Source organism: Aristolochia californica, unplaced genomic scaffold (genome assembly GCF_029961685.1).
Source record: "Aristolochia californica isolate CCGP_79_NKW_82.1479 unplaced genomic scaffold, dmAriCali1.0.hap1 SCAF_4, whole genome shotgun sequence".
NCBI classification, from domain to species: Eukaryota; Viridiplantae; Streptophyta; class Magnoliopsida; order Piperales; family Aristolochiaceae; genus Aristolochia; species Aristolochia californica.
This window is the reverse complement of record NW_027182103.1, coordinates 39,027,753-39,044,178: the sequence shown is the minus strand read 5'-3', so window position 1 is coordinate 39,044,178 and position 16,426 is coordinate 39,027,753. Positions and strand designations below refer to the sequence as shown.

Genomic DNA, 16,426 nt, shown 5'->3' with positions numbered 1-16,426 from the left:
ACAATTTCCACTTCTCAAACAAAGGCAAAATTATGGCACAACAAATTCGGGCATCCGTTAGCATCATCTCTTCAACACTTGTTTCCTTTTTTGAAAACTTTGTCTGATCTGAATTATGAAGTATGTCAATTGAGCAAACACCAGAGGACAACGTATTCTCCTCGAGCTGAACTTAAAGGTGTTGCTCCTTATTCATTGATTCATTCAGATGTATGGGGACCTTTGAGTATCTCAAATATCTTTCAAGATAAGTATTTTTTTACATTTGCTAATGATTTTACCTGAGTTATGTGAATATTTTTATTTAAATATAGGTATGAAATCCTTTTTATTTTAAATAATTTTATGCATGGTCTCCACTCAATTTGGTTAAATGATTAAAGTCCTTTATTCTGATAATGCCAAAGAATATCTATCAAGAGAGTTTCAATCCTTTGTAAGGATAACTATATTATCCATTAGACATCTTGTCCCTACACCCCTCTACAAAATGGTGTAATCGAAATAAAAAATCGACATCTCCTTGAGGTAGCACATGGCCTACTCTACTCCATGAATGTGCCCTATTTTTACTGGGCTCATGCGATTCTTACAACATGTTTTCTTAGTAATAGGCTACCATCTTCGAGACTTGGTCATAAGTCCCCATATTCCTTTTTATTTCTAAATGATGACCCTTTCTCCCTTCCTTTGAAGGTCTTTAGTTACACATGTTTCATTCATATCACATCCCCACAAAAAAATAAGTTGGACCCGAAGGCTATTAAATGTTTTTTTTTGTTACTCTCATACCCAAAAAGGATATTTTGCTATAATCATTCTCTGCGAAAGTTAATTGTCTCCAGGGATGTTACATTTTTTTAGAATACATCACTTTATTCTTCAAATGATGCTCCTCTAGGTCTTTCATCTATTCAAGCGGCTCTGACGCCTTTTATGCCACTTGATGTAGATCTCTCTATTTAGCCCCATGAAGCATCGACCGAGACCACACCTATGAAGTTTACAGATCCCTCTAAGGTAAGTCCATCTTCCCTTCTTGTATTTGATCCATAGTTTGATACACGACCCATAGTTCTTAGAAAGGAACCCCAAGACTTGTAATAGGCCCTCTACCTCTTATCATATATCCAAATTTGTTTCTCACCATCATTTGTCTTCTTCTTAATACAAATTTCTTGCATCTATCTCTTCTGTCTTTGTCGCATAGTCGTATCAGAAGGCTCTGAGGCATCCAGGATGGAAGTCAGCAATGGAAGATAAAATGAATGCATTATATGACAATCAGACTTAGGCCTTGATTCCACTTCCTCCCGGCAAGAAGCCGACTATAAATATATTTTTACTATCAAGCACAATTTAGATGGTTCTATAGTTCATCTCAAGGTCCGTCTAGTTGCAAAAGGGTATACTCAGTACTATGGAGTAGATTCTGAGGAAACTTTCTACCCATCGGCCAAATTAAATTCCTTGAAAATCTTATTATCACTCACTAGTAATTCCTCTTGGCTGGTTTATTAGTTGGATGTGAAGAATGCATTTTTTACTGGTTTGTGGTTGAGGGAGAGTCAGTATGCATCAACCACTTGGGTTTGTGGTTGAGGGGAGTCAATATGCAGATTGAGGAAGTCTTTATATTGAGGAAGTCTTTATATGGGCTTGGTTTGTATTAGAAGATGGGTCCAAGCCCACACAACCAAGGAAGGCCCACAGATCCAAGTGTGTGGAAGATGGGCTCAAACCCACAAGACCGAGGAAGACCCACACATCCAAGAGAGGTAGAATACGGGCTCGAGGCCCATAAACCAAGGAGACCCACATGCCCACAAGTGATGGCATGATGGTAAATAAAAGGTCATCTCATAAATATGGCATTGATGTAATTAGTTTAAGTTTCAAGGGCATAATTATAATATCGTATGATTATTAATCTAAATTGAGCTTCAAGAGAAGGGTTAGGACACAAGTCTATAACCTCTTTTTTCCCCCTGTTTTCTTCCAACATGTTGTCTCCCTTTTTCTCCATGAGCTAAATCCATGGAGTCCAGAAAATTAACATGGTATCAGAGCATTGATTTTCAGGACTCATAGTATGTTTTTTTAGAATTTCTTTCTTACTGTCTTGGCTGATCATTCAGAGTTGGCCTACCCATATTATTTTTTTCACTTATTCCAATTGCTATTATTTTACGTCCACCCCTGTCGAACAAGGTTTTGTAGAAAAAGTCCATCCAAATTTCTTTTTGCCATTGCATACGATCTCCTCTATAGACTAGATGGCACTTTTAACTGCTACTCGACAAAATTTCTAGACCGAAAAATCTCGGCTAATGTGGATGGTGTCTTCTCCTACGATGTGATTGTGGACCGGTCCAGTAGCCTTCTCAGTTGCATATTTTACCATGCGACGACTTCATGGTGGTAAATGATGCGTAGCGGAAATGATCGATGTAGGATGTCTTTCAGGTATTGAGTTTGATGAAGAAAAGGTTTTTGGGATTTCTGTGAACTTGAATTCCTACGAAAAGATTGAGAGGATCTACACTTTTTATGGAAAAGGTAGCACTTAAGGTTGTTTCAAAAGTATCACTGAGAGAGGGATTATTTTCTATAAGAATATATCATCAACTTAAAGAAGCTGGTATAGATGGTCAGATGAATAATGATAAAAAAAGAAGGATTTATTTTACTGATTTGAAAACCAAATTGAAGTAAGAAGTTTCTAGATCGAGCATACCAAGAATGAGGGGCTTGTTTGAGATCGTATATAGATTTTTTGAGTGTTAATTTTAAGGATTCCATGGATTTAGCTCATGGAGAAAAGGAAGAAAAGAGACCCCATGCTTGGAACCTCAAACAAAGTGGAGCATAAACTAATTACATCAACAACATCTTTATTAGATGACTCTTTACTTACCATCATGCCACCACTACGTGGGCTTGTGGGCATTCTTCTTGGTTTGTGAGCTTGAGCCCATCTTCTACCTCTCTTGGATATGTGAGCCTTCATTAGTCATGTGGGCTTGAGTCCATCTTCCACACACTTTGATGTGTGGGCCCTCCTTATTTGTGTGGGCTTGGGCCCATATTCCAATCCCCCCCCCCACACCCCTCAAGCAGGGGATGAGAGAACATCGTAAACGCCCAGTTTGTTGCAAATGGTGTATAGGAACTTCCAATATAAAATGACAGTCCATCAAATCTACTAACCAACACACCCCCCCCCCTAGATATTTTCTAGGGCCACCATGTGCTTTCTTCTTCATCAGAGTAACCAATGCTGACAACAATCAACAACCGAGAAGTCGTTCAATAGTAATGTCTCTATCAAAGAGATACAATAGAAGAAGTTGGAATAGGCCTGGGCCCAAATAACACGTACCAAATAATGAAAATCCATAAAAATAATCTGACGTGATTCCTTTAAAAGGTTGTGCACCAAGTAATATTTTGGCCGAGGAATAGGATGTCTATTAATTCAAGATAATATCAAGCCAGAGTTAAGGGTTTGAGTCGAGCCGTGTCAAGTAGTAGACCAATATAGCCGAGTCAGGCTGACCCCGATAAAGTTGAACTAGACCGAATTTACTCGGTCTGAGTCGCTAGGTTAATGTGAGCAGAACAGTATCAGGAGCCCACCCACTAGGTTAACCCGTAAAATTAAAACTATATTAATAGTATTTTTTCTCTCCTAGCTAGCAGAAACAAAGACCCTCTTCCCGACAAATTAAATTCAAAATGTCGATTAGAGAATTTTTCGGGAAATCAGTAGTAACATCAATATCAAGTTTCCTAAAATAAATTGCTAAATTAGCAGCTCGTGTAATCACTAGCAATGATCCAGTGGAGGTCGAACAAGCATTGTTGTGACCAAGGATTCATATGGGCCATTTAGGCTATGGAGAAGCCAAAATGATTTGTCTTATTTTGAGATAGGACTTCACATGGTATTCCTTTGAACTTTGAAACATAGTCATTCAACATTTCATCATTTGTCTTCTACATTGTTTATAGTGTTTGGCGAACATGCATTTCACGTACCTTTGACTGATTTGCAAAGATAATGTCGTATTTTTGTCATATATCTCATCCAGTTTTAAGTCCAACCACATGGCAAAGGGCTTCTTCAGTCATTATAGTACTAAACCAACAAACAAATAATTGGTCTTCAAGATCCCATTCTTCAAATGATGGATTATTATGGATGGGTAACATTGTCATTGACGAACTAAGGTGGAGGTATAAAAGATCCATCAAGGAATCCATTGAGGCATTAAGATTTCAAAGACGGAATCTATTGAGTTCTCCATAACACATAGTTGTTGGAAAAAAAATTAATTGAAATGAGAGCAATAAAGATGTAACTGACTTGAGAGGCAGATTTGATTGCATTGAGATGGCGCTGCTGCCCTTTTTTACAAAAAATGATAGAAGAAGATTTAAGCAAAAATAGGATTCCTAAGGCAATGTTTGTGTAAGAATAAGAAGGTGAAGAAGAGAACTTGTATGAGATATAGAATCAATGGAAGAATACCTTTTTTTCATGAACGAAATTAACCTTCTTAGGATTAAAATCGTTTGCTCTGATACCGTGAAAGAATTCAAACCACCATGAATGTATGGAAAGGAAGCTTCAAGGCAATTGAGATTCAAGAACAAAACCAAAGCCAAGAGTATGAATTATTTGAATGAATGAATGAGGTGAGTTTACATAAGTTTGTATAGTTTTTTTGAAAAACCCATAAAAAATAAACAAAAATATCATGCATGTTTTCATGCATGGTATCATATAGGTGCCTTGAATTTTTTATACAAATCAATGTGATCTTCCTTCAATCAATGTGTTGTAATTTCCTTTCTGTTCAAAGTTTGTGCGAGCAGGTTGTCTTGCTTGATACAAACTAGGTCCTTGATGCGATGCAGAGGGTTTAATTTTTGAGTCCTTCTCTTCCTCGTTGATCTTGGATTTCGGTCTAGAAACTTGAAGATTGAGTTTGGAAGAGGAAGAGATGCACAATTGGTCAAATCCATGCTAAGAAGTTGACTCCTCTAGGACAGTTTGTGACTTATTGGAGTTAGCAAAAATCGACTCCTTTCCAATTAGGATTTGACTCTTCCTTTCATTTTAAAACTTGTCTCAGGCTTTGAGAAAATATGATTTGATTCCATTCTAAATAAGAATCCTCTTTTCATTTTATCCATTTTATTTTTTTAAAGATGCATATTCAACTTTTAAATCCTCATGATCTTCATTGCTTATACAAACATTATGTGATTCTACACTTAGATAAATATTTCTACACTCATTGTATTTTTCGACTAACTTCTCATACGCACTACTTAAATGCGTCTAGTTTTCAATTTGACTCCATTCTAAATAAAAATCCTCTTTTCATTTTATCCATTTTCTTTTTTTAAAGATGCATATTCAACTTTTAAATCCTCATGATCTTCATTACTTATACAAACATTATGTGATTCTACACTTAGATAAATATTTCTACACTCATTGTGTTGTTCGACTAACTTCTCATACGCACTACTTAAATGTGTCTAGTTTAGAAACTATGTCATCTTTCTCAACTTTCTCAACATTATAGCGTTTAGCCAACTTCCTAATTTTTACTAATAGAATTTCACAATTTTCAATTAACTCATAGAAATCACAATCTTTATCATCTAGTTCAGAGCATACCTATGGCCTTGAGGGCAAGGTTGGTCACATCATATTCTTCTTGAGCTTTATTCTCTAAATCGAAGAGTGATTCATCCCACGTTTCAGCCCTCAATGCCTTTTTTTCTTGGATGACTTAGTTTCCTTCTTATTAACCAAACAATCAACAAAGAAATAGTTTATGTTTTCACACTTGAAGCATTTGTTTTTGTCTTTTTGTCTTGCTTGTCCCACTTTATAGGATTCAAATTTCTTTAATTTAAGAAATAAAAAATAATTTAATTTTTCTCTTAACAAATTTATCAAGGTTCTAGATGAATCTATTAGAAAATGAAAAATTACATGAAATGTAAAACTTACGCCCTTGTAATTGGAGAGATACCTCTCCTTTGAAAGTTTCAAACTTTTAGCCTTTGATGCACAATGGAAAATGTAGAAGCTTAACTAATGTGAATGCAAGGAGATGGAAAGAGAAATTAATGTATAGATTATGCTAAATGTAGCTCTCTCATTCTCAAAAGTGCATTTAGGAAGGATTTTCAAATGATTGAGAATAAAAGCAAGTAGGTATGCCAATAAAAGCATTTTTTCAAATGGGAGGTTTGGTGGTGCATTTATAAGTTTCCCAAGCAAAACTAGTCATTTTTTGCCCGTTTGCCAAAAGTTGATTTTACAATGATCGATTAGTGTAAAGTGGTTGATCGATCAATTATGTGCAACGACTATTTTTCTGTCAGAATGTGACCATGTTCTGGATGATCAATTAATCAACCTTGGTTGATCAATCATGCTTTATATTTTTGGCATGTGCACTTCTCGTTGATCAATCATTGGCAGATGCTAATCGATCATTCCAGGGCCAATTCACTATGTGAATTTTTTAAGCATGGGAATTTGTGATCCTAAGTGATTCTACCATGTATGAAATATGTGTATGCATTTGTAAAAACATGTTTGAATGCAAAGTATGTCCTAAATCTCTAAATTTTGTATTGTACCTCAAGTTTTGGAAGAATTGGGTTGCTATCTTACATAGACTGAGTTTTTGACTTATCTCAATAATTCTTAAACTCTAGTCTTTCAATTTTTCTTCTTCTTCTGAAGGTGCTTCTTCAAGAGTGTTTTAACATTTCATGGAGCTTGAGGTCTTTGAAAAGTTTTTGTCGATTCAATGCTTAGACCTTTCAATTTTGTGTATTTGAACTAAAATTACAATTGTTAGTTCAATTAAGTTTTGTTATCATTAAAATCAAGAAGGGAGTTAACTTTCAATCAACAATCAATCTTTTTATTATGCGGTAATCTGGCAAGATTGCACATTGCTACCAATCCGATTTTTTCATAAACTAACCAAACACATAAAGGTCGATTGTCATATTGTTCAAGACAAATTGCAAGAAGGACTATCAAGACTCTACATGTGAACACTCAATATCAACTAGCATAAGCAGTTCTCTTTTTGAAGGACAAGATGTGGATTCAAAGTATTTCATCCCCAACTTGAGGGAGATTATCGAAAGGGAGATATTTTTGGTTTTTACACATGACTTGGTCTTCCTCTCACATTCTGTTTTGATTGTAATTTTTTTAAATCTTTTTAATTTGCCATAGCATCTAGAGGTCTAGCATCTAGTTCTTGGTTGTATATACACGTGTAGAATCTCTTAGAGAATTCAACGAATAAAAAGGCTATTATGCCACTTCTTCAAATACAGCAGATTCAGTAATGGCTGACAACTCCATTTTTTGAAAAACAAGATCAGAAGTTTTGCAGACATTGCTCGATGCAAATTGGGTTTCTGCCCTGTACCTTGTATTCGGAGTTTGGACCGTTAAAGGAGTCGCTTAGGAAGCCCGCACCAAATTATAAAGATCAAGAAATGAAGACAAAACTCTGATTCATACATACGAGAACAGTGGAGAGTGTACAGTGAAATTCTAGATACTTGTTCAAGGCAAAAGGGTTCTAGGGATGAGGACGTCGCCAATGTTGTTGTGCCAAGGGTCGGCCAAGTGGGTTGCCAAGTTCTCCAGTGGACCAGTCCCTGGGTAAGCGGATTGCTGGACACAGAAACCTACAAATGCTAACAGTGCAAGACGGCCTGAAAAACAAATGCCAAAATAAAGAGCAATCGATTACCAAATTACTCCAGAAAGATCAAATAAAGGATAGAATAGATAGAGATGAGCTCATGAGAAGGTACCGTTTTTTACTTCCTTGATCTTGTATTCGTTAAACTTGACAGGGTCCTTGGAGTAGCCTAAAGGGTCGAAGGCTCCACCTGGGTACTTCTTCTTCTCGGGATCTTTCTCCATGCTTCTTTGGTGCTCCACAAAAGCAATGGCCAGAAATTCAATAACAAGAATAGTTGGAAGGGTGCCCCATGGGACAGGGTTTCCAAGGTAGGTTGCTTGGCCACCTGGGATCGCAGCCCACTCTTGAGCTTTCACCCAGTTGCCCAAACCCAGAGCCTCTGGCATCAAGATCCCTGGCTGCAAGAATGAAGCCATCAGATGGGCATAATTCAATCACAAGCTAACTCAACTGAGACTAGATTTATTTGGGTCTGGGGACTTCCCAAACATATCACCTATTTGTCACCACCAGGGCTTCATATTTCATTTACTAAGATAAGACAGGAAGAACTTACTACTGCAAGCATGGCCCATCTGCAGTGAATAAGTTCAGACTCCTTGAATCTTTCTAGATTTTCAGGCACTTCCCCAAGCCGAAGAGGGTCGAACCCAAAGTCACTGACCGCGTGGAACAAAGAACATGTCAGAGAAACCTTAATCATTCTTCTTGAAAGAACTAAACAAGAAGATTCCATTAGAGGGATCAGTTACCCGGGGGCTGAGCCGTCGAGGTAAGGCGGGCGAGGCTGACCGGGCATCCAGTCGGCGGACATAGTGAAACGCGATGAGGTGTTAGAGCAGGTATTTGGTAGAGCAATTGCGTTAGCAAAGATTGATTTGGAAGACGAGAGCAGAGACGGAAACATGGCCGCCACTCCACAGCTCCGTAAAGCAGTCGAGGCCATTATCCTCTCCGTGAATCTTCTCTAGGTGTTGAGGGGATTGCCTGGTCTGGTTGACCTGTAGGGTGGTGGTGATGGTGGTGGTGTTGAGGGTGGGAAAGCAGGGAGGACGCCGAGTATAAAGGAGAGGAAGGGTCTGGCGATAGGCGTATCCAAATGGTGATTTTCATTGGCGGATATATCTTCTTACTGGGACGTTATTGGGCCACGTTGCCATTTAATCCTTCAAATGGCCCGCATAGTGATGCCGAGAATTTGCGGCTGGTGTTTCAGCTCGGTGAGTCGGAAAAATCTGGAGATCCATTCAGAGATAAATGCTGGGCTCCCTCCCGCGTAGTCTAACTTGCTTCAGATTCAATAGAGGTCAAAGATGCTCTCATTTTTATATAATTTTTTGAAGTTTATAAATTTCCCTCCGCATTACCTAGTTCATCAAATAATGGCGTTAGTATAGAAAGAATTGAATTGAAGTGAGATTACACCATTTCATTCACTCAGGCAAAATCGGGGAAAAGTTGATTCATACCTATTTTGCGAATCAACTATTTTCCTCGCGCGACGCGTGTTGCTTTTCCCCCCTTGAAAGGAAAATTTTATCGTCATTCGTTATTCTCCCTCTCCCTCTCGACCTCCGTCGGAACATCACCTCCGTCGTCGCTGTCGTTGTTGCCCGCTGACCCGCAACTGAGGAAGATGATGTTTAATTGGTTTAATTATCCAATTAATTAAACCATTAGTTTTTCATTTTTTGTTAATATATTATTAATTAATAATAGTAAAATAAATATTATGTTATTGATAAATTAACATATTTATTTATTTATTATGTATTTTTTATTTTGTATTAAAATAGTTAGTTTTAATGTTAAACTATATCTTATGTTATTAAAAAATAATTTATTTATTTATTATAGTCACTAATGTTATTTTTAACTTTTTTATTTATTTTAAATAATTTATTCTTATCACACGTAATTAGTATATTAATTTATAATAAATTGTAATCATTAATTGGTTTAATTATCCAATTGCTATAATTAATTAAACCATTAGGTTTATTTATTATATTCTCTTATGTTATTTTTTAATTTTTTTCTTAATTTTGTATAATTTATTCTAGTCACACGTAATTATTGTTTTAATTTATAATAAACTATAATCATTAAGTAATATAATATATTTTTTTATTAATTAGGATATTAATATATTCTAATACTACACGTTAAATCACTTATAAGTGTAGTAACCACGTTTATTTTGATTAATTATATGTGTAGGTATATATTCTATTTAAGTATATTATAAAAGGTTACGCATTCTCTTCTTTATATCATATTTTTCATTTGGGGGCACTAACACTGGAATCTGTTTTCCAGCTACTTAAACTCGTCTACACTAACACCCAAACATGAGTAGAAGTTGAATCAATTTATTTCACTTCAATTCAAGTTCATTGTGGACTAACCTCCCATAAATGTATAACTCGGATGACTCAGATCAAGAAAGACTCACCTCTTATTCGGAAACAATGAACCTCTTTAACTAGAACGATCCAATCAAAGAACTTTCTACCACTCTGAATTATGTCTCTCACTTTTGATACAATTTTTTTTTAAATAATTAATCTTGACCAACTTTCATTCACTTGGGTCACCATCAGTTGTGTATGGACTTATGAAACTTTCACAAATTATGTCAAATGTGAGTAATCAAAACCATGCATTGATTCCAAAATACCTTAAAACTTTAGGAAAGGGAAGGGTAGATGAGGGGGAGGAGTAAAGGAGCAGAGGCCAAGGATGTAGGGAGAAGGGACTCGGAGAGGTAGGGGAAGGGAGAGGAGAGAGAGGGTGAGGAAAAGAAATAAAGGGAGATGGGGGAGAACAAGGGGAGGGGGAAGGGAGGAGAAGGCAAGGGATGTAGGGATGAAGAAGGGAGACGAGGGGAAGAGGAGAAGAGGAGAAGAGAGAGAGAGAGAGAGAGAGAGAGAGAGAGGAATATATGAAGATGGGACTAGAGAGAGAGGGAGAGAGGGAGTGGGTGTATGGTGAATAGTGGCAAAGGGAAAGAGGATGGGAAGGTTAGAGGAAGATAGGGAATGAGGAAAGAAATACGAGAGGGAAATAGAGGAGGGGGATGAGGGGAAATGGATGAATGGAATAGGAGGTAGAGGTAAATAGGGTGAAAGGAACGAATGGAATAGGAGGTAGAGGCAAATAGGGTGAAAGGAACGAGTGAGAGGCATGAGGGGGAGGAGGGAGGGGAAGATGTTGGCCCAGGTGGCTTCTCAAAAGGGGGTCAATTGAAATATTCAAATTAAAATTGAGTTATGCGTATAGTTAAAAATTCATACATAAAAGCAAATCAATATAAAGTATAACATGCATAAACCATAGGGCCAAATAGATTTTTTTTTATTGATGTTCCCGTAGTGGTAGTCACTACCCAAGAACCCTTAGAAAATTTACACTATATGATCTAATAGCTGAAAATATACAAAGAAGATTTCGGCTCTCTTTGGCCACGTGTAGCTCAATACACGATTTGTACAATCCCAATCTCCCCAAGAGATTGTTGCCAGATTCTAGCTCTAGTTAGGTTTTTCATCTAGATTAAATATATTCTAGATGAACCTTTTACAAATACAATTTTAAAAGAAAGGTAAAAATTTTACTTGGAGAGATGCTTCTTCGTGAGATATTCAAGCTTCCTCCCCCTTTTGTAGCACAATGTGAAATGATTAAGGAGCTTGGACTATATGAATGCAAGGATTGATTGAAAGAGAAAATTGATCTTTTAAACATGTAAGACTCTCTCTTTCACTCTAATGCACTTTTAAGGGATATTTGCAAGATAGAGAGCGATGGATTCAGGATTTGTCAATTTGGTGACGTATTTATAGTTTTCCCAACACAAACTAGCCATTATTTGCCCACTTGCAAAAATCAGTATTTTGATTGATCGACCACTGTAAAGTAATTGATTCACTATAAAGTGATTGATTGATCATAACAGATACGTTTATGTCAGACATTGACTTATTAATCGATGGACTAATCGGTCAATAAGTTACCATTGGGCCAACAAAGATAAGTTGAACGAACATTACCAGTGGTTGATCGATAAATCGAGATTTTCCCTGGTTGTGCAATACAACTATGATTGATTAGAGTATTTTCCTATGATCGATCATGCTTATTGTTACTTATTGGAAATGTGCAGTTTGATTGATCAATCATGTGGGATGATCGATCATTCCTTGCAAAATTCACTTGCCTAGACAATATTGATTGATCAATCCAAGTGGGATGATCTATCATGCATTATAACATGAAATGGCCATGTCCTGGATGATCGATCAATCGACTATGGTTGATCGACCATGATTTATATGTTTGCCTACGCAATTTTTTATGATCGATCATTAGCAGTTGCTGATTGATCATTACTAGTGGTTGATCGATCATTCCAATGCCATTTCAAAAGTGTAAACTTTTAAAAGCATGGAAATATTTTTCTCTGAGTAATCTAGCATATTCTAAATGATGTTTATAATGTCACTAAACTTGTCTAAGTGAAATTATAAACTAAAGCTCCGATTTCACATATGTACTTAAAAACAAGAGTTTAAAATACTCTCTTACAAAAAATGATTGAGTTTAGCCATTTGTCTATTATACTTGAACTCTAGTCTTCTCATTGTCATCTTCCTTGTGGGTGCTTCTTCAAGAGATGTTCTTCAAATGTGCTTGAAGTCTTCAGTTTTGGCTGGAAGCTTTAGACCTTTAAATGCATATACTCTTGAAGGTAAAGTATTTGAAATACTTATATTTTTAAGTTTTAAGATCAATTAAGTTTTGTAATAATTAAAAGTAATATGGGAGTCAACCTACGGTCAACAACCTCCCCTTTTTTTATGATGACAAAACCTAACTTGGAAAAATAAAAATATAAACTTCCCTAAGTGTTGGAGTTAAGTAAATGATGCAATTTTAATAGCAAGTCCCCCTTAATCTCTGCATAGTGTGTTTTAATCCTTTTAAGCATAAGATTTCCAATTTTGTGAGTGCCTAGGTCTTTTGATTCAAGTTCCCAATTTTCTCCCCCATTTTATCATGCTAAAAAAATTGGCAATTAAATGCACAAGATATAAGAAAAAAGTGGCTTAAAAGTTGTATCATATAATTTTCAATGCTTCACAAAACAGTGTGTACACAACATAAAAGTGAACACATAAAAATATATCATCAAAACATGTACACAAGGAGTCAAAAAGATGAGTGGATCCTAGGACAACAAAGCTAGAGGCGGGAGTCAATTGAGGAAGGTCTCGAGGAAGTGCTTGATCCTTTGTTGTCTGAGCTTTAACTCATCTAGAGTGAATAGGATAGCTACCTGGGTAGCCCTAACATCATCCACGACATCCTCTAATGCTGATAATTGATCGCTGGATGGCAACTCGCCTTCTTCTATTCTTCTCCACTTCACGAATTCAAATTGATCCGTTGGATGCTCTAGACTAAGCTCATCTCCAAAATTTGTAGGTTGAGGGGCAGATTCCTTCGCTATCTTATCCTTTTGAATCCACTGACCTTGCCACTTGGTGAAGCCGAACTTTCCAATCTTGATCTCCCTGATGGACATCTTCTTAGTCATGTCCATCGATACCTCATCTGAGAGGTCCACTCTGCTATGTAGAAGGATGGTTGTGATCTCCTAAGAGAATATAGTAGACTATCCGCTCTTGAGCTAACTATGATATCAGCTATCCTACTAACCATGAAGTCTCCAAAGTTGAGTAGAGCATTTTGGAAGATCCATGGAGTCTCCAAAGTTGAGTAGGCCTTCTGAAAGATCACCACCAACCAAAAATGTCGATCGTTGTGAGCCTTGAGAAGGTGCACATTCTTGGGTTAAACACATGATTCACAATCTCCATGGTGACTCTCTGAGACATGGTAAGGTCCCATACCCTGACCTCATAGGAACTCCCAACTATCTAACCAAAGACTAAGAGGATAGCATCTCGAATATTTTGTGGGAGGTCCTCATGGAGATCTGTCAACCAATTTTATTTAACATACCTCATCATGCCTATGACAGTGGAGCCAAGGAGGTCATTCAGAGCTGGAGTTAGAATGGAAATAGGTGTTTTCTTCACATAGGAAGAAATCCAAAGGCTATGGTGCCCAAGCTCCTCAATTTCTAAATTTGTGTAAAACATTTTCACAAGAAGGGGATACACAGGCTCTCCTCTTTCCAATAAGCCTCTACAGGGCTGGAGTAGCTCTTTAAATCCACAAATTTCCCTCTCACAAAAGGGAATATCAACCTTTGTTGGCTCAACGACACTTTTGGAAGCAAAGGTGGAAAAATACCTTTCTCGTTGGTGTCTTGTATGAAAGTACTCCCTCCAATTCGGCATTTCTTCAAAAGCATCGTTCTCCTTCCTTGGAGTCTTCTTTTTGGCAATGACCTTGGTCCTAACCATTGTTGCTCGGTTCGGTTTTGAGAGAAAATGTGAAAATGAGGGTTTTAGCCTCGGATTTGATGAGAAATCTCTCAAAAATGAAAGTGGAATCAAGGATTGGGGTCACTGGAGCTCTGAAAAATCATTGGAAAGAGGTTTGGAATGATTTAAGATAAAGATAAGGGTTAAAAATTTGATTTTGTTTCTTCATCTTCTCTATTTGCGTTGCGAATGATCGATCATTCTGTTTCAATTGATTGATCAATGACTTTAGTTGATCTATCAACCAATATGCATTGATCCATCAATGACCTTTGAAGAGTAACTGAAATGTAATCTTTTGATTTCCCCTTTACTCTTTTGGCACTGCAATGATGGGATGTGTTCATTATGCTCAAAATTTTCAACCTCAGTGCATCAAGGTGTGTTGCTCATGCCTTGTTCTCCTCAACGCTTAGAGAAATAGTCAAATCCTAATGGCTTTGTAAAGATATCTGCTAATTGATTTTTGGTGGGGACAAACTCAATCTTAATAACATTGGTTTGAACCAACTCTTTGATACAATAATATCTAATTTCTCTGTGCTTTTTCGACTGTGGTGAACTAGATTCTTACTTAGACTTATATCGCTCATGTTATCACAATGGATTGGAATTTCTTTTTGCTCTAAGTCGTAGTCATCTAATTATTGTTTCATCCAAAGAAGTTGAGCACAACAACTTCCACATGCCATGTATTCAGCTTTCATAGTGGATAGTGTAGTTGAATATTGTTTCTTGGAAAACCAAGAGACAAGCATATTTCCAAGTAATTGGCAACTACCACTTGTACTATTACTGTCAATTTTGCAACTAGTATTATCAACATCCAAGTAACCAACTAGATCAATGGTAGAAGAATTTGAGTACTAAATACCTAAGTTGGGTGTCCCAAATAGATGATAGAAAATTCTTTTCACTACCACTAAGTGAGATTCTCCAAGATTGGATTGAAATCTAGCACATAGGTATACCGAGAACATTATATCCAATCGACTGCCTAAAATGTGTAGTAGGGATCCTTCCATGCTTCTATAGAGTTTTTTTATCTATAGTCTTACTAGAGTCGTCTGGGTCAAGTTTCAAGGACGAACTCATAGGTATGCTAATTGACTTAAGATTTACCATGTTGAATCTCTTAAGCAATCCCTTAGTATATTTGGACAAACTTATAAATGTGTCATTTTCGGTTTGTGTAGCTTGGAAGTCCAAGGAAGAATATGAGTTCACCTATTAAACTCATTTCAAACTCATTCTTCATTACACTTGCAACTTCTTGACATTGAGAGGGGTTTGTAGAACATATCATCCACATAAATTTAAAAGATAATCAAATCTTCATCATGGTTCTTAGTAAGTAGCGTCTTGTCTACGCTTCCTCACTTATAGCTATTCTTTTCTAAAAAAATCACTTAATCTTTCATATCACACTCTAGGAGCTTACTTTAACCCATACAAAGTGTTATGGTCTTGGGTTGAGTACCTATGTCTTTTGCTCCTAACAGGCCGGTCTTTTGGGTAGTATTGGCTAGGTGCTTAACATTTGGTATCAGAGCAAGCTCCCACGTCGCGAGTTCGAGTCTCGGGACGCGTAGAGGCTGGATTAAAATTACTGGTAGGTCGCGGAGGCTGGATTAAAATTACTGGTAGGCTACGGTTGGGCCAGTGTCTCTGCGCCGCCGTGGTCGTCGACTCGTGAAGGTGGGGTGTGATGTTATGGTCCTGGGTTAAATACCTATGTCTTCCGCTCCTAACAGGCCGGTCATTTGGGTAGTATTGGCTAGGTGCTTAACACAAAACCTTATGCAATTTGAAGACATGTTCAAGATTGCTCATATCTTCAAAACCTTCGAGTTGTTCTACATATACTTCTTCTTGAATGCATCCATTTGAAAATGCACTATTTACATCCACTTGGTACAATTTGAATTTTATGTGACAAGCTAGGAAGAGTCAAATTGCTTCTAGTCTTGCCACGGATGCATAGGTTAGTTCAAAATCTATGCCTTCATGTTAATATCCTTTGGCAACTAACCTAGCTTTGTTTCTCACTATTTGTTTTTCATCATTTGCTTTGTTCCTAAATATCCATTTCGTTCATATGACTTGTTGATTTTTAGGTCTAGGTACTAGAGTCCAAACTTTATTTCTTTCAAATTTATTCAAATCTTCTTGCATTGCCATAATCCAAAAAATCATCTTTTT

At 36.9% G+C, this 16,426-nt stretch overlaps 1 protein-coding gene across 1 annotated transcript; it reads right to left on the bottom strand.

Moving 5' to 3' along the window:
* Positions 1-7,538: 7,538 nt before the first annotated feature.
* LOC137962691 (chlorophyll a-b binding protein 6, chloroplastic-like) lies at positions 7,539-8,857 on the bottom strand. Its single transcript, XM_068809704.1, has 4 exons — positions 8,522-8,857; positions 8,326-8,428; positions 7,879-8,167; positions 7,539-7,776 (listed from the first exon to the last, which is right to left on the bottom strand). Exons 1-4 carry the CDS (start codon positions 8,713-8,715, stop codon positions 7,625-7,627), a joined length of 738 nt encoding a protein of 245 aa, XP_068665805.1. The 5' UTR covers positions 8,716-8,857; the 3' UTR covers positions 7,539-7,624.
* Positions 8,858-16,426: the final 7,569 nt, after the last annotated feature.

Excerpts from the sequence above, each read along its gene's own strand:
- LOC137962691 (XM_068809704.1), bottom strand. The coding sequence starts at position 8,715 with ATGGCCTCGACTGCTTTACGGAGCTGTGGAGTGGCGGCCATGTTTCCG. Across the intron at positions 8,168-8,325 it reads GATGGGCCATGCTTGCAGTA|CCAGGGATCTTGATGCCAGA; the intron begins GTAAGTTCTTCC and ends TCATTCTTGCAG. Across the intron at positions 7,777-7,878 it reads GATCAAGGAAGTAAAAAACG|GCCGTCTTGCACTGTTAGCA; the intron begins GTACCTTCTCAT and ends TTTGTTTTTCAG.